Here is a 22,540-nt window from a genome sequence, read left to right as displayed (position 1 = left end):
GCCCGATCGCCGTACGCCATTGGAGCCCTTGTAGCTCGGCTATAAAAGCCAACGTCCGTGAGCCCTAACCCTCAGCCCGTTCGCCGCTGCCGCTGGTGGCACAGCACCACACAGCGTCAAGCCGAGAGAGAGGGAGGAGGGAGGAGCAAGGTGGAGAAGGAAGCCACTGCGGGGAGGACCTCGTCGGAGCCAGGAGCGCCGCCCCGATCAGCTACAGCGACATAGCTGCTCGGCACGGCACTGCATCACCTCATCACGGCCTCGCCTCGCCACCGCACCGCCACCCTACCGCCATGAACCCTACGGTGAGCCATCTTGCTGAGACCACCTCCCTAGCCAAATGGAACGTGCACCGCCACGATTGAAACATGGCTGAAGCTTTGAGCTCCGGCCTAGCCCAACTGGTTAGCTAGGGAGACCGCCATGGCCACGCTTATTGAGACCCAGGACGCGCCGTGCGCGCTGCCATCAGCCAAAAGGAGAACCCAGCCATGACGTTGTACATCGGGACAGGAGCACACATGCACGGGCACGCTCACCATGGCCGAGAGCACAACCATGGCGAGACCACTGCGTCTTCTACGTTGCGGTAAAGGCGACGTTGACTGGCTCCGCCATGATGAGAGACACACCGTGCTCATCTTAACCGAGGAAGAAGCCCACCGGAGCCCTGCATTGCCGCACCGCACCTCGTCGGAGCGCCACCGCCTCTGTTTTGCCCCCACCACCATGGCTGGAGCCACTGGGAGCACCAAGAGCTCCTTCCGTACGCCTACCATGGTCGTAGATGCACTGTGGAGCTCACACGCTCCTCCAATTGGGCTCTCGCTACCACTGCAGCCCTGACCATGCACGACGATGAACTCACACCGCCGTTCACTATGGCTAGCCAACTGGAGCCACCCGACCACCATGTTAACTTCACTGGGACACCCGCTATGGCATGGCCAAGCTTTTGCCCACCTTAATTGCACACCAGCACCGCGGGTAAGGCTCGCCGGTGACCTCACCACCGGTGGGAGCCCCATCGGGTAAGAGTAGGGGATTTTCCCCTCGTCGACCTTGTCGACCACATCCCGAGCAGCCTCGCCGAGCACCGACCACGACCATGTCGTGCACATGAACCAAACCCTGGGAAGGAGTAAGTGGACCAAGTCCTTCATAGACCAGCTCTACGGTCTATGGACCAACGCAGACAGGTTCACCATGAACCACACCTCACCTATCAGTCACCGTTTGACCCCGGACCCACCTGTCAGCCATAGTTTAGCTTGGATGGCGCCATGCTGACGTCATGCTGATGATGAGACCACGCCAGCGTCGGGGACTTCGGCAATCTCACCGACCACTTCGGTGACCACTCCGACCACCTCCGTGAACTCGCCGACCACTTCGGCGATCTCACCGACCACGTTGGCGAGCTCTCCGACCACTCTGACCACCTCCGCGACCACTCCGACCACCCCGGCGACCACTCCGGCCTGCCTCTCCTTTAGACCAGTAGGAAGACCCCACCATCTTGTCAGATGCTTTCTTCACTAACCTTGCGGTGTTTGACAGCAATAGGCACATCTTAGCCAGTCGCTGCCATGCCCGGCTAGTCATAGTCAGTCTTTGCCCAACCATAGCCACTTGTAGCCAGCCGCAGCCAGCCACAGCAAGCAGCAGCAAGCCACAGCAAGCCGTAGCTGGCCTCAGCTAGCCAAAAGAATCCACAACCCTCTGAGACAAGTCACAACCGCCTCTGGCCATCTTCACCTTTGCCGCAAGGACGAATCCTAGTTGCACGCCATTCCTGATGCCGATGAAAGCCCTCCCTTTGCTCTTTCATGCACTCGATCTTCCACCTATCATTCATGATCTATGCCTATCTAAATCCACATATGCCATGCCCTTATGCAGGTTCCCTCGTTGCTACGGAGATGTGCTACTCCATTCATGTGGTCGTGTCTTGGCTCATATGTTGGGTTGCCAGGATTCTTGTTCTTATGTTATGTTTGTTGCCTAAGGACCGTGCCTTCAAGCCGGTCGAGGGATCATACCTCGTTCGACCATTTCGGTCGTGAGTTCACCCCACCGTGGCCATAATGGCGAGCATAACTCGCTCCCTTGCTTTTAGTTGTCTCCGACATACTACAATTATTAGTAATCCAATTCGGCCCTAGGACCTGGCCATTGTGGACTGAACATTGGTGCAGATATCACCCGCACACAATGAGCCCTTTGTGGCCTAACTTAGGGGACGAGTCGGGATACGATGATTGTAGAAGACAGATGCCAACTCATGTAGGATAAGCTCTTGGCCGCGAGTTCGCCTCGCCATGACCATGGGGCTACGCCACTCTTTTGTTTTTACTTGCCTCTTCATGCTCAAACCCCCGTATGCTTGTACATTGTATGACCATCACATTTCTTTGATTCCCGCAGTGACAACGGCACCGCTATGAATTAGAGAGATGTCTTAGTGCCAGTGCACCTAAGTCGGGTACCCTATGAGTGGTTTGCGCACTTGGTGTTTGTCGCTTCCTTCCAATGCCCCATCTTTCATCATGGCGTGAGTGTTGGAAGAAGTAGACCTTGTCCCTTGTTCTTGCTCTTGTTGCACCATTAGCCCACTCTATTCGATTCCGTCTCGCCCATGACGATTGGATCAAAGACTGGACTATTTCCTTTGGGTTAGCGAAGCTATGGTCTATGACGTACCTCAGACCCGTGCGTGTTGACCTGATCGACCGTCTAAAACCATCTTTCCTGAAGATGTGTCTGAGAACATGACATGGATGTGCCTAGCTAACCCCCGCATCTTTTGCCATGTTGAGCAACTCTCTTCTCGGCTCCCGACGTTATTGTGTCGTGTGGATCGAGGGGAAACGTTGATGTCCAATCTCTTTGCGCTACCGCTTTCTACCATAGCGGGCGAGCCGAAGTACGTTGGAGCCAAGTTACAATAGTGTTAATCATTCTTGTTTGCTACTTGTGTCTAGTTGTGACTTGCGGGATAAGGCTATAAGAGCCAAACCCTGTCGTTCTTCTTTCTTAGGGCCCGACTTCCAATCCCTATCAATTCATTGATACCGGATCGAAGATCGTGAGCCGTGGTGTTTACTCTGGATAAGCTCTGGCTTAAACCATTTATCGTAAAGCCATACTGGCTTGGCCATGACTTAAGCTTGTGCTTAGCATACCACCACTCATGTTTCTTTGGCCCATGGATCGGACATTAGCCGAGAGGGCCAAGTCAATTCCTCTTTGTGTTCCTTTTGGGTCTTGTTGCCTTTTTTGGAACATTGTTTGTTCTCTCGCCTTGAGTGTGTTTTGGAGGTAATTGCCACGAGGACAACGCTGGATCGGAACCCGATGGAGAAGGAGAACGTGATCGACGATAGGACCCTGGGAAGAGGAGACCTTGCTGATCGACTACGTCAACTAACAAAGATTTGTACCACTACTACCTCGACATCGCAGGTGTCATGGCAGCACCCTCTTTTAGAGAATCCTATTAGACATTGCATAATATCTAGAACTGCTAGCGCTTTATAAATTATTCCTTTGCTAGTACTTTGATGCATGCTACTACCTGAGCCATTATTACCCTGATGCAACCCACTCTACCACGTCACCCTGCCTTGCGCATTCGCTCACTTATATATGCTTACTTGCCTGCTTGCTTGCATATTACACCACTATACTTATTAATAACTCCACTTCGCATTATGTCGGGGATGTGATGCTGGTGGTGAACCCCCTAGGAATGGTTTGGCTATGGGTGCCGGACTTGGTGGTGTGTGAGCGTGCTGTGTGTGTCTTAGGTGCATGGAGAGTGAGGGTTGTGTCGACCGAGCTGGAATAACGACGAGCCTGGGGCGAGTCTTGCCTTGTGGTGCTACCTAGGCACTTGGATATGGAATACCTGTGGCGGGTAAATGGTAATTGGAGGTGGCCTTAGGTGTGAACCTCGAAAAGGTGGAGCCTGGGGTAGAGGTGCTGTGGTGGCACGTAAAATGGAAACCCGGATGAAGACATTCTGGCTTGGTCATCCCTAAGGACTTACTAGTACTCAGATTCACCGGGAATCCTTTACATCCCACTCGCCCTATATGGTGCGGGACGGTCGGACTACTTGGTAGAGCGATGCCACTACTTCTAGGCAAACATGTGCAAGGAGGTACGGGGTGCACGGTTTCCCCCACACCCTTCTAAGACTTCAGGAGGCCTTGTGGACCTGGCTCTTGACATCCGGTGGGCCCTAGCTCTGTCTACGACTCATAGTATCAGCCATCCCAGACTAGACTTGGGATGTTCTAGGGCTGAGAGGTAGGGTGGCATCATTCTAGGCTAGCAAGCGACCGGAATTCTACCTAGGAGATACATGGCTCTGAGGATGGCTAATCTTGTGGGTATGTAAAACCTCTACAGAGTGTTTGGTTGATCGATCGATACATATGCCGACTTGTCGGCTATGGACCTTTCCTGGGTTTCACTTAAACTAGATAGGAGATGAGTCCTTCTTTCCTCCCTCTAGGGTTGGGGTATTTTCTGGTCGTGAGCCTTGGGGGCTGTGGGCCGTTGAGACAAGGCCGAGAGGGAGTTGGCCTATCGACCTGAGTGTGTAAGATGAGATGTGGTGTGGTGGTATGGAGATGGTTTGGGATGGATGGTTGGTGGATGGATATGGATGGTGTGGTGGTGAATGTGTTAAAAATTGGATATTATTATTATATTACTAATGTTATTTACTTCTCATGCGCTAAGGATGCAAACCACAGCCAAATATTAGGATCGCCAAATCCCTTGTTTATCTTTTCCACTAAAGCTCATCGGTGCTGACCATGGCCTGCACACATCTGGCGGTGTGCAGATTTTCTGCTTCTCAGAGATGCTGACTTTAGAAGGATTAGAAGGTCTCGTGCCTACGCTCAAGTTTTGTTTATAGATGGAATCTACGCTGCACCACGCCAACTTTGATGATGCCCATGAAAGGGGAGCCTTCACTCGATAGTCTTCCGCTAGATTAACTCTGTAATAGGTGTGTTCCCCAGTGATGTAATACCTTGTATTATGGTAATCTTACTATGTATGACTGTGACATCGACTGAAATATGATAATATGATGGAATCAGTTCTTGGTTTCATCATATTAAAATTCATTATGTGGATAGAGCATGATTGTTATTTAGTAAATTGAGCATGGCTTCAAGGTAGAAACAACCAAGATAAGAAATATGGCATAAGATTTTTCAGAGAAGTCCACCCCCCAACTTGAATTTTGCAAGGCAAAATCAAGTTTGGATGGATGTGATTCAATGTTGCATGATAATTGGTTGGACATACCTGGCGTTGTCATCCTTCATTATTTTTGCTTCAAACCTAGAATGGTTAGTGACAAAAATACCCGAAGGAATATTTTCACAATTATATTTCTATGCTCAATTCACAAGGGTATCATAGCAAAAGGTGAAAGCTCTGGTTATCTCCCAAAAGTGCTTATTTTAGGGCAAAAGCTCATCCTTGGGAAACCTTTGAATTGTGTTTTAAGTTGGTGAGGTGGTTTCCCCTCCAACATCAATCTTTGTGTACCTGTCTCAAGATTCATGCCAATGAGATTTACAATATTTATGATAAACATATGTATCTACAACCACCCTTTCAAAGTCTTTATGAACAGGAAGCACCAGGGGGGTGAAGATCTCATGTGTGGCAATGTTGGAGAGACTAATTAATTCAAGAGATTTCTCATGTGAGCATGGATTTGATGAGGTTTTCATTAAATAACTTCCATGCTCATCGATGCCATCTTCCTTTTCAAGCTCGAAGGGTGTTTCTTCATAAATGTCTATAGGCGGAAACATTGTCTCCATCATTCCATGCCTATGACATTCACTGGACATTTTATTGTCCAAGATTTCCCATGGATTGGTGGCTCTCAGGTTGAGTCTCGGGTTGATCTCATCTAAGGCCTCCTCCAAACTTGGATGAATCATGTTTGTAAAAGAGATTGATTTAAGCTCACTATTTGAATCTAGACCAAGTTTGGATTCTACCCATAAGGCTTCGTCCTTGTCCATCTATTATTTAGTAATGGCATATGAATTCTTAATACATTCCAGCCACTGTTGTTGCTCTTTTTGGTCATCCTTGTGGCATTCATGACTCCTATACTCTGGTTGTCTTAATGGATTTCTAGGGTCATCATGAAACTTAAGAGAAAGAGCATAAGAGGGATCATCGGGATCAAGGATGGGTTGAGAGATGGGTTCAGATAAAACATCTAATGTGGGTATAGAAGGGGAGAAGATAGGAATGGCATCCAAATGACTTGGCTCTCCTTCTTTGGATTCACTAGACATGCCATCCTTGAATTCTTCCCAATGTCCTATATAGGAATAAGGACGCTTTCTAAGAGGTCTCTTCTTGAGAGCATTTCAATTATATTCGCTCGAAGGTCTCTTATGAAGGTGAGAATTTAAGCTTTTCCCAAAATCAGCATAAAAAGATCATCCTTAATTTCAACAGGGATTCCCAAAGGTGGAATTCCTTCTTCTCTTGGAGGATTTTGGGGTATTGATGGTTTGGGGTTGATAGCTAAACCTTGGGATGGGAGTGGTTGTGATTTGGCTATCAAAACTTTCTCTTCTTGTTTGGGAGATGATTCCTTCTCTTCCTCAGGGAGTTTATTAGGAATGCTAGTGTAGGGAGTCCTTCCACTAATTCTATCAAGCATAGACCTTGCTTCACTAGTAGATAAATGAAGGAAAGCTCCTCTAGAGGCTACATCAAGGGATTCCCCTGAATCCTGGCTAAGATCCATGTAAAAATCTTGAAGAAGTACATGGTCTTGAATGGCAAGATCCGGGCTAGTGATGACGAGTTCATTAAAATGATCGCACAATGTACCAAGAGATTCTTCTTCTAGTTGTCTAAAATTTAGAACCTTTTTTCAAGGGCTAACCACTTTAGAGATGGGAAAGAAACATAAACAAAATTTAGAGCATAGTGTTTCCAATCTCCTTGCATACTTCCTATGGTTAGACTATACCATTGTTTAGCTCTTCCCGTCAAAGACAACGGAAACAACTTCCATCTTAAGGTCTTATCAAACATGCCAGCGATACACAAGCATGCATAGGTCTGTTCAAACTCTTGTAGGTGTGAGTATGGGTTTTGATTGCCTTCTCCTGAGAAGGATTTATCCCAAATCAATTTTATTAAACTCAGGCGCAACTCATAACCAGGTGTTATGATAGGCTCTAAAGAGTCTAGTGGCTTTAGGCTTGTGCTTGTGGGTTTAGCATATTGATAGATAGGAGTGGAATCCATGCTAAAAGAAAAAGTAAAACAAAAGAAAGAATAAAAGATAAAAGGTTAAGCTAGGCTTGTAGTTAATTTAGCAACCGTTTCCCGGCAACTATGCCAGAAAGCTTGTTGGTATATTTTAACACACACAGATAAATCCGCAAGCGCATGGATACCACTGTAGCTTTCACCCGCAATTATTCCTAGTATCGTATCTGGAGGGAAACATGTGAGACTAACTACGGTCTAACTTAACGAAGGGTAGCAACAAGGTTAGGATAAATAGGAGCGTAGAGAGGAAAACTAAGGTTCTCTAATTCTGACTTGGGTAAGCTATGTCTTCTACTATTTAACTAGGGACATTACTAGTGAAAGACACCAGCAGAGGATGCTTTCCTTCATAACCGCGTCCTACATGCCCTTACAAATGAGAGGTGGACTACAGAGGATTCAACGAGGCTATAAGAGTCACCCTCACGAGCTACCACCGATCCAGAATGCAGGATGCATCTACGATTAACCTAAGTCTAAGCACCATGCTTACACTTATGATTAATACTTTACTCCCCCTAGAAGAGAATAAAACACTCAAAAGAGTCGCAAACCTGATGAACAATATAAACAAGATGCTTACTTGGATCAGAAGTTGATTACCAGAGAAATCTTAGAGACAAGATCAGATAGAAGTTGGATCTACCAAGGTACAAGCCGTAGAGAGAGCACCGATAGGATGGCACCACCTCCAAACTCTTCCCTCACTCTCTATCTCGGTATTATTTGCAAGACTAGATCCTAAAGAGGACTAATCTTCTCTTGATAGCTGGCTCTGATCCTAACGAGGAGAATATGAATTAGGGTTTCAGGATGGCTTCAAGAAGGGGGTAGGGGCTGGTATATATAGGTCGAAGCATCAATTCTGGACCCTCGGATCAAACTGATTTGAAAGAACAACGTAGATGCAATCTAGGAGGTGGTGGGAAATCGACGTACAAAGGAGGGGCTAACTGGTGGGACCCATAGGCCAGCCGCCCTCCAGGTAGGGCCAGCCAGCCCCCCATGTCAACCTCTTGTGGTCATCTTCGGTGGAGAGTCTCCTAGAGTCTTCTAGAGTCTTCCCACGCTGTTTACGTAGCGGAATTCTGTGATTTCCTTTAGCGAATAAGTCCTTGTCGGTTTTCTGATTAAATCCTGCTGAAAACACAGATTCATCAAAACTCATAAAATTTATTAGTTTAAACCCCTAGACCTATGTTGGTGATCCTTTTTATGCATTTACACAAGTTATGTTGACGGTTTATAAATCATGTTAATGACCGTCAACACCCGCTAAGGTCTTCAGCTAACCAAACGAAGATGTCGTTGTTATCACGCAGGAAATTGATGAGCTCACTCTCGGTTTTCTCGTCTAGCAGTGCGGAGATGATGATTCGCTTGCTGGTGTTGCCCTCAAATAGTGGCACTTTTTTGGTTTCTTCTGCTGGCTTCGCCCGGGTTTGCTGTCCGTCTCATCGGGCGAAGGTTCCTTGTTTTTTGTTTTTTCTTTGTTGAGGTTGTGTACATTTTTCTATCCTAGAGTGGCTGTTTCCTCTGCTATTCGAGTGAGGTCCTAGTTGTCATATATGGCGATGATGGTTTTGGTAGAGGTTAGCTTCATACAAAGATAACCTGAGTGGAGGACTACGCTGAAGATATTTGTGACCCCTTAGCCAAAGATTGTGTTGTAGTTGTACAACATGTCAACCACATCGAAGCTTATGTGTTCCATTCTATTGTTGTTCTGATCACCGAAGGTTACTAGAAGTGTGATTTTTCCAATTGCCTTCACTTACTTGCCTCCGAACCCCTATAGTGGGCGCCCGGGTGGTTGGAAAAGGTTTCTGTCAAGCTTCATGTTGTCAAAAGTTGATGTGAATAAGAAGTCAGTGGAGCTACCGGTGACCACCTGTATTCTTGTTACTGACCAGCTAGCGAGGTTTGTTTCGATGACCATCACGTCTGTTTGTGGGTAGTCCCTTAGTTTGAGATCCGTTTTGTTGAAGGTTATTGGGATGTGAGACCATTGCGAGTTCTTGTGGGGCCCTTCTGTGATCCAAGCGTTTGACTTAGCAATAAATTCAATTCAAGTAAGCCTTGTTTTTTATTCCCTACCTATGAACCCCACATAAGCCATAGAGTAGGAACAAGGCTAACAACTTTTGGCCTTGGAGAGGATTTAAACACCATTGAGTGATTGAGTGTACCATTTGAGGAACTTAGGCAAGTTTTTCTTTTAAAAATCTTGAAAACCTCCAGGAAGTCTTGGCTAAACCAAAGCAGGGAAGAAAGTTTCTGTCTATGCTATGCTAATCTTGCAACTATCTATGTCAAGGTGAAAGCTATAAGCCCCATATGGCTAAGACTAACGGTGAATTTCTAGCACTAACTTGCTCAAGTCAAGAGGTAGTATTGGTTTGTATATGAGTTTTAGGGCGTTACATTGAAGCAATTCCTGATCCAACATGCTAAACCCGCATCTTTGCTTGGGATGAGCAAAGGGGTAGCTTGGGGGAGCTTGTTGATGGTCACTAAACACCCAATTTGACCATCAACATTCCACCCAAACCAAGGTAAAACAACATGACATGTGCTATATTATGCTTAAAATTCACCTAGTTCCACTTGTACATGGAAATTTTATTTGTATGTAGGAAAAATTACAAAAATGGACAAATGATGTGCATAGGAGGCAATGGGACGTGGTAGGGGGGCCATGGGCCCACATGCCATGTCGGCCGACGCCACCTTGAGTTGCCCGATGGCCCCACCCCCCTTACCATGTCACTGATCCGCTTAAAGGCCTCCACACTGCTTCTCCACCATCGATCCAAGTCGGTTTGATCCAAAGGATGACGTTGAGCTTCCTTGGATCCACGGGCCTATTGTCATACACTAGGATGGGGCCAAACCGACCTCCAAACCGCCTTCCATATCACGGCAACCGACTTACCTGCATGCAACCGCCATCCAAAGGCCATCCATCGCCGTTGGATGGTGAGGCGATGCAATAGACGGTCGGCCGACAGTGGCCAAAGTTGGCCGACGCCCCACCACCTCTCCACTGCCTCATCTTCACCTACAAGTACCCCCATGCCCTCTACACACTATAAAAGGGGCTATGGTGCTCGATGGATGATGAGGACATCCCAGCTTGATATGTTCGGTCGTATGAAGATCATTCATTGCCCAATACAAGTGAATGTAATCATGGTCCACCTACACAAAGTCATGCCAAAAATATGCAAGAGCAGGTGAATTTGTTCCTAGCTGAAATTAACTTTGACATATTTGAGAATGTTATACTACCTAAGTGTTCTACCTTGATATTACTTAGGTGCACACATGAAGAGGTGGAAGATACACGATCAGGACCAAGACCAAGATTTTCATCATCTGCGATGGTCTGATAAAACAACGGTCCCGTGTGATAAATACGAACCAAGTTTTTTCATCATCTGTTTGAGTCTGATAAAAACAGGAAAATCTGATAAAAATGAACCAGCTGCAAGAAACATTCATAACTCTCAATTCCCTAAAACTTTGGAGGTCCATGAGGACATTTTGGAAAGCTTATCAAGTCTAGTTTCCAATGGTGCTAGTTCCAAGTGTTTTGGACGTCCTAATGTTGAGGTATGAACAGATTAGTGAAGATTGTCCTGAAGGTCAACAGTCTTCTCGGGACAGGATATTGGTTCAACTTTCCATGCAAAACTGTACAAATCTACAAAGTTTGTGTGCATGCTGCACATGGCTGGAAAGCTCTTTGAGTCTACTTTCACAACCAACAAACGGTTCATCATTTGGACTTTCCAATAAGGAGTTATGGCCAGATTTGTGGAGACTGCTCAGAAGGCCAACAGTCACACGAGACCACTTCGGGAATCCATCTCGTGGTGACCTTTCACATAGCCTATCTTTAGAAACTCCATTTCGTTTTCACACCCAACTAGGAGGGTTGTTCCTAGTATAAATATCCCCTGCCTCTAAGCTATTAGAAACCTTTTGATGATTTCATAAACTACATGATATTGCAGCCCAGCTGCCGAGTGCCTTAATCAAACCTTTGTTCTTCTTTGTTCTTCTTGGACTTGTGAAGTGATCCCTCTAGGTTCTCCTAGTTCATGCTCTACAGTTTCCAATACGGCTACACCATTTTGTGTAGATTAGTTCTGGATTGTGGTTCTACGGTCGTTCTGAGATCGAGTCGAAGTCTTCGTGGTTTCGGTGCCTCTCTCCTCGTCACTTGGTCGCATCCAACCTTTGTCAGGTATAAAGCTAGTTATCCCACTGTTCGCAGCAAGTTATCCATGATTTGTGACCTACTGTCATGAAGATCGGGCCACCCTCAAGGAGGTTCCTTATCAGTGGAGATCATCACTCAGCAGCTCTCAAGCATTCCAAGTGTTCTAAGCTCTCAGAAGCTCTCCAGAGTAGTAGCTTAGAAGTAGTAGCTAGCTAGTAGTGATAAGAGTAGAGCGGAGCTCGCCTTGGAGTCCAAAAGAGTCTTCTAGTCTGGTATAGCTCCTCTTGTAATCTTTCTTTTAGCATTTACTTTATTTAGTACTTTACTTTGTCAAGTACTTTATTCAGTAGTATAGCTTTGCTTAGTTCAAGTCCTGTCTTGCTCTTGTATATCATTAGTGAGCCTAGGTGCTTGTCCTTTGCAATTTGCATCATTATTATCTTAGTGTTTAGTTCGTTCATTGTTAGTACTTGTTCTACCGTCTGGTTAGGGTGTTTCGATCTTATTTCATCGGAGCTCGGATCAAAACAGCGAGTTTATAGATTAAGCATTGTGCTTAGGATATATCTTGCCTATAGGTATGGCTAGACCCCCGGATAGATTGTGGTAGTGGCACGTGGTGACAGCCCTGTCTTTTCTCTATATTCCACCATGTAGGGTCTAGTTATTAAAACATAAAACGTAGGGTTCGTTGTGCTTCGTGTTCGGTTAAATCCAACGCAAGTACGCCCCTCATACTAAGGACATTCTCACTATCATTAATTTACTTTTGTTGCTTTAAGATTACATACTCTACTTCTTACACCCAGCTACACTACACTTCTAGTTACCTTTGTCTGTGTGATCAACTCTTTTTATCTTTTCTTTTACATTCCTTATCCACCAACCCTGAGTTGTTTAACCTACCTACCTAGTCTACCTAGCCACATTTCCCAACACGCCAAACCGCCTTCCTTTGGGAAAATATAAATTTGACACTTGGTTCTCACCAAGAGAAGTGCTACACGATAGTTCTGTGCTCTTGCGGAATCCCCTTTCCTATATACACACATACGAACCATCAACAAGCATCTCTGGCGCCATTGCCGGGGACACAAACCTGGTAGCGACGTTTAGAAGTGTCAATAGTTGTTGCGAAGGTATGCCATAGTTTATTGGTTTGTAGTGGTATGGGTTGGTTGTGGGGTTGTTGGGTAGCCTTCTGGTGTAGTTTACTGGTTTTGGTGGCCCTGATGTAGCTGCTTGTCGTGCCTCTTGGTATTCTTTTCCTTTTGCGAAGCAAGTGCACTGTTTTGTGGTGTGCCTCTTTCCTGGCCTGTAGAAGTGGCAGTAAAGCTTCATTGGGTCTCTCGAAGGGGGTCTGCTTTCAGTGTGGTCTCTATTATCATTCTAGCTGCTGGCGGGGGTTTGCTAAGGTCTTTGATTTGATTGTTGTCTTTGGCGTTGCGGTGGTGTAGCCTCGATGGCATTCAAATTGATTGGGTTGTTGCGAGGGTACTGGATGCGCTGTTGCGGCCTTGAAGGCAGGCGCATCTGGGATCTCTGAGCTTTGATCTTTGACTGAAAAACGATGTCTGCTCTGCTGTACTTTTCCATGACTTCGCGTAGCTCGGCGATGGTTTTTGGTGGCTTTCTTGCGAGCCTCGAGGAACATGGTCTTGGTCTTACTCCATTGATTGCTGTTAGGATTACTGCATCGTCTGTTATGTCTGGGGTTCTGGCTCTGAGCTGAATGAACCTTCGCCAGAAGTCTCAGAGAGGCTCTCTTTCGGATTGAGTGCAAGTGAACAGTTCCATAGGGTTGTTGGTTGAAGGGTTGACACCCTTGAAGTTGTTGCATAGGCTTCCCCATGAGTCTATCGAGCCTGGTGGAAGGTTGATGTACCAGCTCTGAGCGATATCCCGTGTTATGATCACAAAGGACTTTGCCATGGTGTACTCATCCTCGCCTACCACTGCTACTGCTGCCTCGTAGCTCATTACAAATTGGCAAGGGTCTACACTTCTGTCGTACCTCGGTAAGTTTTGTGGCTTGTATTCAAGTGGACAGCTTTTGGTTTGTAGTATTTGGGTTGGGGGGATTTTGGGTCGTATGGCATTGGCGGGGGTTGATTTCTCTATGGTTGTATGGCTGGAGGGATGTATTCTGGGTAGATCTGGTGAAAACGAGGGGGTGGTGGCATGGGTGGTGGGATTGGATGGAGCGGAGGTGGGTTTGGATGGAGCGAAGGTGGGTTTGGGTGGAGCGGAGGTGGACTGTTGTCCAACCCAGGCTCGTGGTTTGGATTCCCTTCGAGGGCAGTGAGGTATTCATTCATCCTACTCAGTTCCTCTTTGGCTTCGTCTGCCTTTTGCCTAATGACACATAGACATGCTTGTCTTTCATGAGCCTCGACTCGGTGCCTTTTTTCTTGGATTTCCTCATGCATTTGGTTCAGAGCTTTGAGGCCCCTCTCCTCGGCGTCTTCATCGTCATCTTCGTGCACCGCGCCAGCTTCGTCGACTTTGGCTGGGCTGGGTTGAGGATTGGCTTTGGCCCTGACTGGAGGAGGTCTCTCCAGTCCGTCTGCAACCTCTGCCGGCCGCATGGTGGGCCAGGGTAGGGTAGCGCCTCTTCCTCCGTCCACGGAGGTTCCAGCAACCGCCTCCCCCCACGCGAGGGTGGAGGATCTTTGTTGTTGTTGGCAGTTCTCCTAGTACTGGCAGCCATTAGGTGAGATCTTTATGGTATGATGGGGTCCCCACGGACGACGCCAACTGTGGGGTCACTCCTAGCCTCTCGCCCTCGTAACTGAACACGCGGGGAGGGGCTGAGGGTTTCCCACAGGAAAGTGCTTGAGCAAACATATGAGAACAAGAGAAGGGGATGGTCCGTGGGGCGATGGAAAAATGCGGATTAAATGCCCATTAATTTGTCCGGGATCCACACACCCTTCTCTTACATGAGCGCCCCGGGTATTTATAGGCCATACTCGGAGGTGCGGGAAATTTACATTAGGGCCAAGCCCGACGAGGTGACTGCTACACAACAGCCAAGGGGACGACAGTAATCTTCCTCCCTTGGTCAACTACTCTCTACCCTAACCACCATGATGGGACTGCCGCCGCCGCCAAGCTGGTTTCCCCCCGCGGCAGGCGCCGAACCTTTGCGCGTCCCGGCCGAGGGTCGACCCGGCATCACCAACTTGTTCTCCTTTCGCCGTTCTCCTCCTGCGAAGCGGGCCTTCGCGCACGGTACTTGAACACACAGATGAAACATGGTACACTGGAAACCCTCGCCGCGAGGGTTAGTATCCGCTGCGAGGTGGTTTAGTCTGACTAAAAGAAGGGCGGAGCGCCGGGGGAGGAGCAGTGCTGAGGAGGCCTGCCCCCAACAGTCTAGATACATAATAAAAATAATGCTTTTACAAAAGCCACAATATCATATAATTTAGAATGAAGGGATTATCAAAAAATGGTAAATAATATTTATATCTCCTAAAATTCTAGCCCGTGCGAGAGCACGGGTTGATGGACTAGTAGGATTAGAACCCTAGTGGGTAGCGTCCCACAAGATAGCCCTACCACTGAACCACAAACCCATTCGCTTGAGAATTAACATGGAACCTACATTGGGGCTAGATGTTTGAGTTTTCTAGAATTGAAGGCGATGTTTGACAATTTCTATAATTTATCTCATTTATGTTTTTTTACTGCGTCTGTTTTTTTGAGTGAATTTTAGTGCGGCCAGTGAGAACTAACATGGAGAGTCCAATGGGCCTCTAATTAGTAAATAATAAGATTGCTTGGCGTTCTAGACTAGTCCTCGTCAAACCTTCACCGTTTGAACTACTTTTTAATTTTTCTGACAAAATACATTGACTGCTTAACAAAATAGTTATGTGAAAATCATTATTATTGTTTGATTTGTAAATAGCATCGGTTGGCACAAGCACACTATTTCAGACACCACAGAAACCGAAATGGAAAACGGGAAAGAAAAACGGAGAGTACATCTTATTTTGTTCTACCTCCAAATCGAAGTCATGAGAGACAACAATAAGATGATTAGCTCTGAATCTGTTAAATTCTCTTCCTCCTGGAGACCATTCCCTGTGGCCTCCGCACCTCACAGTCCCACATGTAGCTGTAGTGAGGTGGTATGTGTGATCTCCGTACAACTACTTCAAACCTCCCACAAGGTATAACGCTGTTACTACCAAACAAGACATCTCGAATACTGATCTGGGGGGGTTCATTTTGAGCCGTGTCCTGAACAAAACCTGTTTCATAGCCATGAAGAATCACCAAATATTCAGAAGATGTCTTGTTTACTCTTGGGACATTTATGGGCTCCAAACCCTGCCAGAAATCAACGTGTTTCTCTCCGTAGAGCAAGGGATTTATCCGCTTGAACTTTCTGATTCTTGCAAGAGCCATGCTCCAGAAATGGGCATCGAAATTGGCTCTCAGCAGGCTGCTCAAAACGCTTACAGTGAAGAATTTCCCATTCGTCTCCCTCGCCAAGTCCATGGCTATTGACGCCAGTTTCGGGTGGCCCTCTGGGTCTGTGCTACCAAACATACGCACCTTGAAGAAGTACCAGTACTCTTCTGGCGTGAGGAATTTTATTTCCAGCGGTTGCGTTGTTCCAAACCTTGCAATCTTGTCCGATCGGCTAGCCACAATAATTTTACTTCCACCTGCAACATGACGTTTGCAATCAGAGTAAAATTTCCTCCATACATCTTCATCCATGCCACCAATAAGTTCAATTATCACCAATATCCTTTCTTCTCCCATGGCACGACTACGATGCTTGATTACATCACAATCACTTAGACTTGCCACTGTCCTCTCATCTCTTGTATCACATTGTCTGAAACAAATGTTTTGAGAGAAGCGGTTACACACTCTTTCGTTGTTGCAAGCGTGCTCAATTAGGGTGCTCTTCCCTAGTTTTCCCGGCGCAACGATGGGCAGGACACCTGGGTTTCCATCGATGGGAACCTCTTCTTGCAACAGGAATTCCTTGATTCTCGCCATCTCCATTTGTCGACCGAACATGCAATGGTCCACAATCAGGTACATGCTGTAGGGCTGGCGGCACCGACGAGGACATCCACTCAGGAACACAACGAACTCACTCATATCTCTAATGGCGCCCTCTAGGCAGCCAACAATTTGTTTGTGTGAAATATATGCAGGAAGAGATCCCTCCTAAGGGTCCTCGGTGTTTCATTATATAGGAGTACAAGAGTACAACACAATTACAACAGGGAGTTGTTATGGTAACCAACTCCAACTATAAACATGGGAGTTGTTATGGTAACCAACTCCAACTATAAACATGGAATAGCCACGGGATAGGATCCACGTGATCAACTATTCCTAAATATACCAACTCCTAAATATAGCATATTCTAACATCCTCCCGCAATCTCAGCCATTGGCAAGGTTGAGATTGAACTTAAACTCTCTCAATTTGGATGCCGAGATAGGTTTAGTAAAACCGTCTGCCACTTGATCACCTGTGCTGACAAATCTGATATCCAGTAACTTCTGTGCCACCCTTTCACGAACAAAGTGAAAATCGATCTCAATATTTTTCGTCCTAGCATGAAAAACTGGATTTGCCGACAAATATTTTGCACCAACATTATCACACCATAACCGAGCAACAGGAGAATGAGGAACTCCAAGCTCAGTCAGTAGCCTTTGTATCCACATCATTTCAGCTGTCGCATTAGCCAATGCTTTGTACTCGGCCTCAGTGCTAGAGCGAGACACCGTAGGCTGTTTTCGAGCACTCCAAGAAACAAGATTAGGTCCAAAGAATACTGCAAATCCTCCCGTGGACCGCCTATCATCAACACATCCTGCCCAATCAGCATCAGAGAAGGCGCTGACAAGAGTAGAGTTTGACTTCCTCATTTGCAATCCTGTAGACAGAGTGCCTTTTACATACCGCAAAATTCTTTTAACAGCACTCCAGTGTGTCGTGGTTGGAGAATGAAGAAATTGACACACCTTATTAATGGCAAAGGAAATATCAGGCCGGGTGAGAGTTAAATATTGAAGTGCCCCAACCACACTTCTATAATTGGTGCAATCATCGTCACCAAGACGATCTCCAGCAGCAAGACGGAGCTTCTCGGTGACAGAGATGGGAGTATCAACCGGTTTACATTTCCACATATTGGCACGCTTGACCACATCCGTAGCATAATGCTGCTGTGTCAACACCAGACCATCAGAAACACGGTTCACTTCAATGCCAAGGAAAAAATGAAGATCACCAAGATCCTTTAGAGCAAAGTCGGTCTCAAGAGCAGTGACCAACGCCTTTGAAGCAGCCAAGGATGAGCTGGCAACAATGATGTCGTCAACATAGACTAAGACAAAGATAGTGACCTGTCCATTCCGATAGAAGAATAGTGATGTGTCCCCTTTTGATGGTGTGAATCCCAGCTGAATGAGTTTGCCACAGAGACGTGCATACCAAGCCCGAGGGGCCTGCTTAAGGCCATACAAGGCCTTATCCAATTTGCAGACAAAATTAGGACACCGTTTGTCTTCATATCCCGGAGGCTGACGCATATAAACCTCTTCTTCCAACACACCATGAAGAAAAGCATTCTGAACATCGAGCTGCCGCAACGACCACCCTTTTGAGACTGCAACTGCCAAAACAAGACGAACTGTGGCCACCTTCACTACCGGACTGAAGGTATCCTCATAATCAATACCATACTGCTGTTTGTATCCCTTAGCAACAAGTCATGCCTTATAGCAATCCACAGAACCATCAGCCTTACGCTTTATCTTGTAGACCCATTTGCAACCGATGACATTTTTGTGCTTGGGAGCAGGAACCAAATGCCAAGTTCGGGTTTTCATCAAGGCGTCATATTCCTTGTCCATGGCCGTGACCCAACGATCATCACGAAGAACGGCCTTCACAGTTGTCGGTTCGTCAGGTTCAACAGTGCTAGTTAGGCCCCAACGGACCGTGCCATCCGTGTACTGCTTGGGCTTTGTAATTCCTCTTTGAAGTCGAGTGCCATGATGATGTGTTGACGGGGGCGCAGGATGCACCACAGGATCTGCAGGCGCACCGGAACCAGCGACGGGATCCTGAACGCCAGCCTGCTCCTGAATCGGCAGCGAGGGGAGCACGGGATCCACTGCAGCACCTGGCGAAGACGGCGGAGAGCCAGATGCAGCTGGAGTCGATGTAGAGGATCCCGGGCTCGCAGCTGAGAACAAGCCCAACACGTCAGTCAGAGCGGCCGGATCAAATGGCGGAGACTCCGAGCCAGATTCCAGAGCAGAACCAGGCGCTGCTGTCTCCAATCCCGAAGAGGATTGCGCCGCCGGTCCCATACGAGGTACGGACGTATCATCTCCGTGTGCCGCACCAGCGTTGTCGTGACGCGGTACGCTAGACGGCTACATGAAATAATGTCCGGGACGCGTCGTTTGTTCACCAAATTGCTCCAAATTTTGCCCTGCATCAGCCACAGCACTAGGGACACTAGAAACAACATTAGTAGGACAATTAATCAGATGGTGATCATGCATATTTGCACTCCCAAATTCAAGTGATGGATCTGGATTCTTAAGAATATCCGGCAAAAGGTCAAGTTCGGCACGGAGATGTGCTCCAGCATTGGAATGAAGCTCAGAGAAAGGATAGATGGTATCGTCAAAAACCACATCATGTGAAACATAGATACGACCGGTAGATGGCTCAAGACATTTGAAACCTTTGTGAAGATTGCTATATCCGAGGAAGACACAACGTTTTGACCGGAACTAGAGTTTCTTGGTGTTGTATGGCCGGAGATTAGGCCAAACAGCACACCCAAAGGTCCTAAAGAAGGAATAGTCCGGTGAAGATCCAAGGAGTAGATCGTGTGGGGTGTTTTTGTGAATGGTTTTTGAGGGAAGACGATTGATGATAAATACTGCAGTTAAAAAGGCTTGATCCCAATACTTGAGTGGCATGGACGCATGAGCAAGAAGTGAGAGGCCAACTTCTACAATATGGTGATGCTTGCGTTCTGCAGATCCATTTTGCTGGTGAGCATGAGGGTAGGAAACATGGTGAGCAATGCCTAAGCGCTTGAAGAAGGCATTAAGAGATTGATATTCTCCTCCCTAGTCCGACTGGACTGCAAGGATCTTATGGCTAAACTGGCGCTCAACCATGTTCTGGAAATCACGAAAGCATTGGAAAACCTCAGACTTAAAACGCAGCAAATAGATCCAGGTGAACTTGCTAAAATCATTGATAAAACTGATATAATAAGAATGCCGACCCACCGAAGTTGGTGCAGGTCCCCATACATTAGTAAACACAAGCTCAAAAGGTTTAGAGGAAACACTATTGGACTTTGGATAAGGTAACTGATGGCTCTTGGCCATTTGACAAGCATCGCAAATCACACCACTATTGTTTGACTCACTAGAAAAAGATAACTTATGACGACTAAGAACACTCTTGACGACAGGCGACGAAGCATGACCTAGACGACTATGCCATAAGGAGATGGACGCCTTAGCAACTCCAAGGACTTGTTTATTTGATGAAGGCTGGTTTTGTGGATGATGAGGCTTCAATGGATAGAGACCACCCTCACATTCCCCTTTGAGGAGTGTCTTCCTCGTCACCTGTTCCTTAAGAGAAAAATATTTTGGATGAAGTTCAAGAAAGGCATTGTTATCTTTGATTAGACGATGTGCTGAAACAAGATTTTTAGTGGCGCTAGGAACATGAAGAACATTGTTTAGATGAATGTTACGAACTGGGGATTGCAAAACACTATGACCAACGTGATTAATTGTCATACCTGCCCCATTCGCTGAAAGCACTTGTTCCCCTCCACGATACTTGTCACGGAACGAAAGCTTCTCCAAGTCACCGGTTATGTGATCCGTGGCACCAGAATCAACATACCAGTTGGTGTCGACCCCATAAGGAGCCGTGTTTGCTGAGGAAGCACTCTTCTGCGGGGGCCCGGTGAAGTTCATGTCGAAGCGCTTGAAGCAGCGAACCACCGTGTGCCCTTCTTTCCCACAGAGTTGACAGAAGACGCCAGCAAGGAAGTTGCGGCCACCATTGCTGTTGCTGTTGTTGCGGCCGCATTGCCACGACCACCACCACCACGACGGAAGCCGCTGCGGCCACCATCATTGCGGCCACGCTGCTGCTGGTTGGAGGCGCCAGAGCCACCCCCACGGCCACCCTTGGTGGCCACGTTAGCAGAGGATTGGGAGCTGCCACCATGGATCTCCTTGCGCTGCTCAAAAGCTATGAGCTGCGCATACAGCTCGTTGACGGAGATTGGCTCAACACGAGAGGCCACAGCGAAGACGATAGATTCGAACTCCTCGCCGAGGCCGGTGATGATGAAGGTGACGAGCTCTTCGTCTTCAAGCGTGCGACCTGCCGAGGCCATATCATCGGCAAGTCCTTTCATCTTGACAAAAAATTCAGCCACCGACGACGCGCCCTTGGTCGCCGTGGCTAGGGCCATACGCGTAGACATAATACGCGCCCTTGACTGAGAGGCGTGCAGCTCCTGGATGGCAGCCCACAACTCCTTGGCGGTGGATGCAGTGGCGACTTGACCAAAAATCTCCTTCGTGAGGGAGGAGAACAGGTAGCTAAGCACGATCTGATCTTCTGCAACCCACTTCTCGTACGCCGGGTTGGGCTGCGGATCAATCTTCTTGCCGTCGGCCGTAGTGCCAGACGTAGCATCAAGCAATGCCGGTGGTGGTTCGGCGGTGCTCAGGATGTACCCACCGAGGCGAGCCCCCTTGAGCGCTGAAGACACGGTGGCATGCCACATGTTGTAGTTCCCGCGAGTAAGCTTCTCGGAGACAACAGGAAGAAGCCCGAAGGCAAGAGGTGCGGCGGCGGAGGCAGAAGTTTCCCCCATGGATGCGAGGAGGAGCACGCGCGCGTGAAAGCGTAGATTGGATCGGTTATTCCGTGAGGAGGAGGAGGCGTGATACCATGTGAAATATATGCAGGAAGAGATCCCTCCTAAGGGTCCTCGGTGTTTCATTATATAGGAGTACAAGAGTACAACACAATTACAACAGGGAGTTGTTATGGTAACCAACTCCAACTATAAACATGGAATAGCCACGGGATAGGATCCACGTGATCAACTATTCCTAAATATACCAACTCCTAAATATAGCATATTCTAACAGTTTGAGCTGCTCCTGTTCGCTTGAGTTGCTGTCGCTGCTGAAACGGATGCGTTTGGCAGGACTGGAAATGGATCGGCTCACTCGGTTCTCCTCATGGGCTGATCGGCATCTGAAGGTGTCAAGGGTGTGATACCCTCTGTACATCTCCTTCCTTAGCTGGCCCAACTGCCGCAGCATGGCCTGGTTACTGATGTGCCGCTCATCTGCCTCCTCGACGATGACATGGACCCGGGGGAGAAGCCTCTGTAGGTTGCTCAGCGTCTCCTCTACTGTCGGCGGCGAGGCCAGCTGCCTAGAGCATTTGTCCATCAAGAACGATATGGATCTACTGGTAAGTTCACTCAAAATTGAAGACAAGAACATGGCCATGTTGAAAACCGCACCTCCTCACCCCTGGAACTAAAGATAGAAATGGGCTTGTCTCAATGTTTGAGTTATGATTCCCGACCCGAGCGGGGCATAGTCCAATGTTTTGAAGTAAGCTGTCGTAGAAAACTAGAAATCGAAGTACTGACAGAGAGAAGACATAGGTCGTTCGTGCATAGAACTAATCGACATGTTTTAGACGAGGACGAGCATGACGTGTGTCAATTTAGCAGTAACTAATCGACATGTTTTAGATGAGGACGAGCATGACGTGTGTCAATTTGGGCAGTTTTGTCAATTTGGCTTTGTTGATGTCTTAGTCCAAATACCTTGTGTAGTTGTTTTAAATTGTTAGCTCTTAGCTGTTTTTACTTTTATTGTTCATCTTTTTTT

At 47.2% G+C, this 22,540-nt stretch overlaps 1 protein-coding gene and 1 non-coding gene across 2 annotated transcripts; both read right to left on the bottom strand.

The window, feature by feature from the left end:
- Window positions 1-15,634: 15,634 nt before the first annotated feature.
- On the bottom strand, window positions 15,635-22,150 carry LOC136545405 (putative disease resistance protein RGA3). Its single transcript, XM_066537425.1, has 2 exons — window positions 21,775-22,150; window positions 15,635-16,737 (listed from the first exon to the last, which is right to left on the bottom strand). Exons 1-2 carry the CDS (start codon window positions 22,148-22,150, stop codon window positions 15,635-15,637), a joined length of 1,479 nt encoding a protein of 492 aa, XP_066393522.1.
- LOC136547771 (small nucleolar RNA Z247) lies at window positions 20,859-20,997 on the bottom strand. The gene has a single exon (XR_010781727.1). It is a non-coding gene; the product is annotated as a small nucleolar RNA Z247 (small nucleolar RNA).
- Window positions 22,151-22,540: the final 390 nt, after the last annotated feature.

The sequence above is a fragment of the Miscanthus floridulus genome, chromosome 3 (genome assembly GCF_019320115.1).
Source record: "Miscanthus floridulus cultivar M001 chromosome 3, ASM1932011v1, whole genome shotgun sequence".
Taxonomy (NCBI): domain Eukaryota; kingdom Viridiplantae; phylum Streptophyta; class Magnoliopsida; order Poales; family Poaceae; genus Miscanthus; species Miscanthus floridulus.
The sequence above is the reverse complement of the archived record's forward strand: the minus strand, read 5'-3'. Positions and strand labels throughout refer to the sequence as shown.

What these genes read in the sequence shown, in the direction of transcription:
- LOC136545405 (XM_066537425.1), bottom strand. Translation starts at nt 22,150, where the DNA reads ATGGCCATGTTCTTGTCTTCAATTTTGAGTGAACTTACCAGTAGATCC. An exon ending in GGAGCAGCTCAAACTGTTAG is followed by an intron (nt 16,738 to 21,774) that starts AATATGCTATAT and finishes TTTCACACAAAC; the next exon opens with AAATTGTTGGCTGCCTAGAG.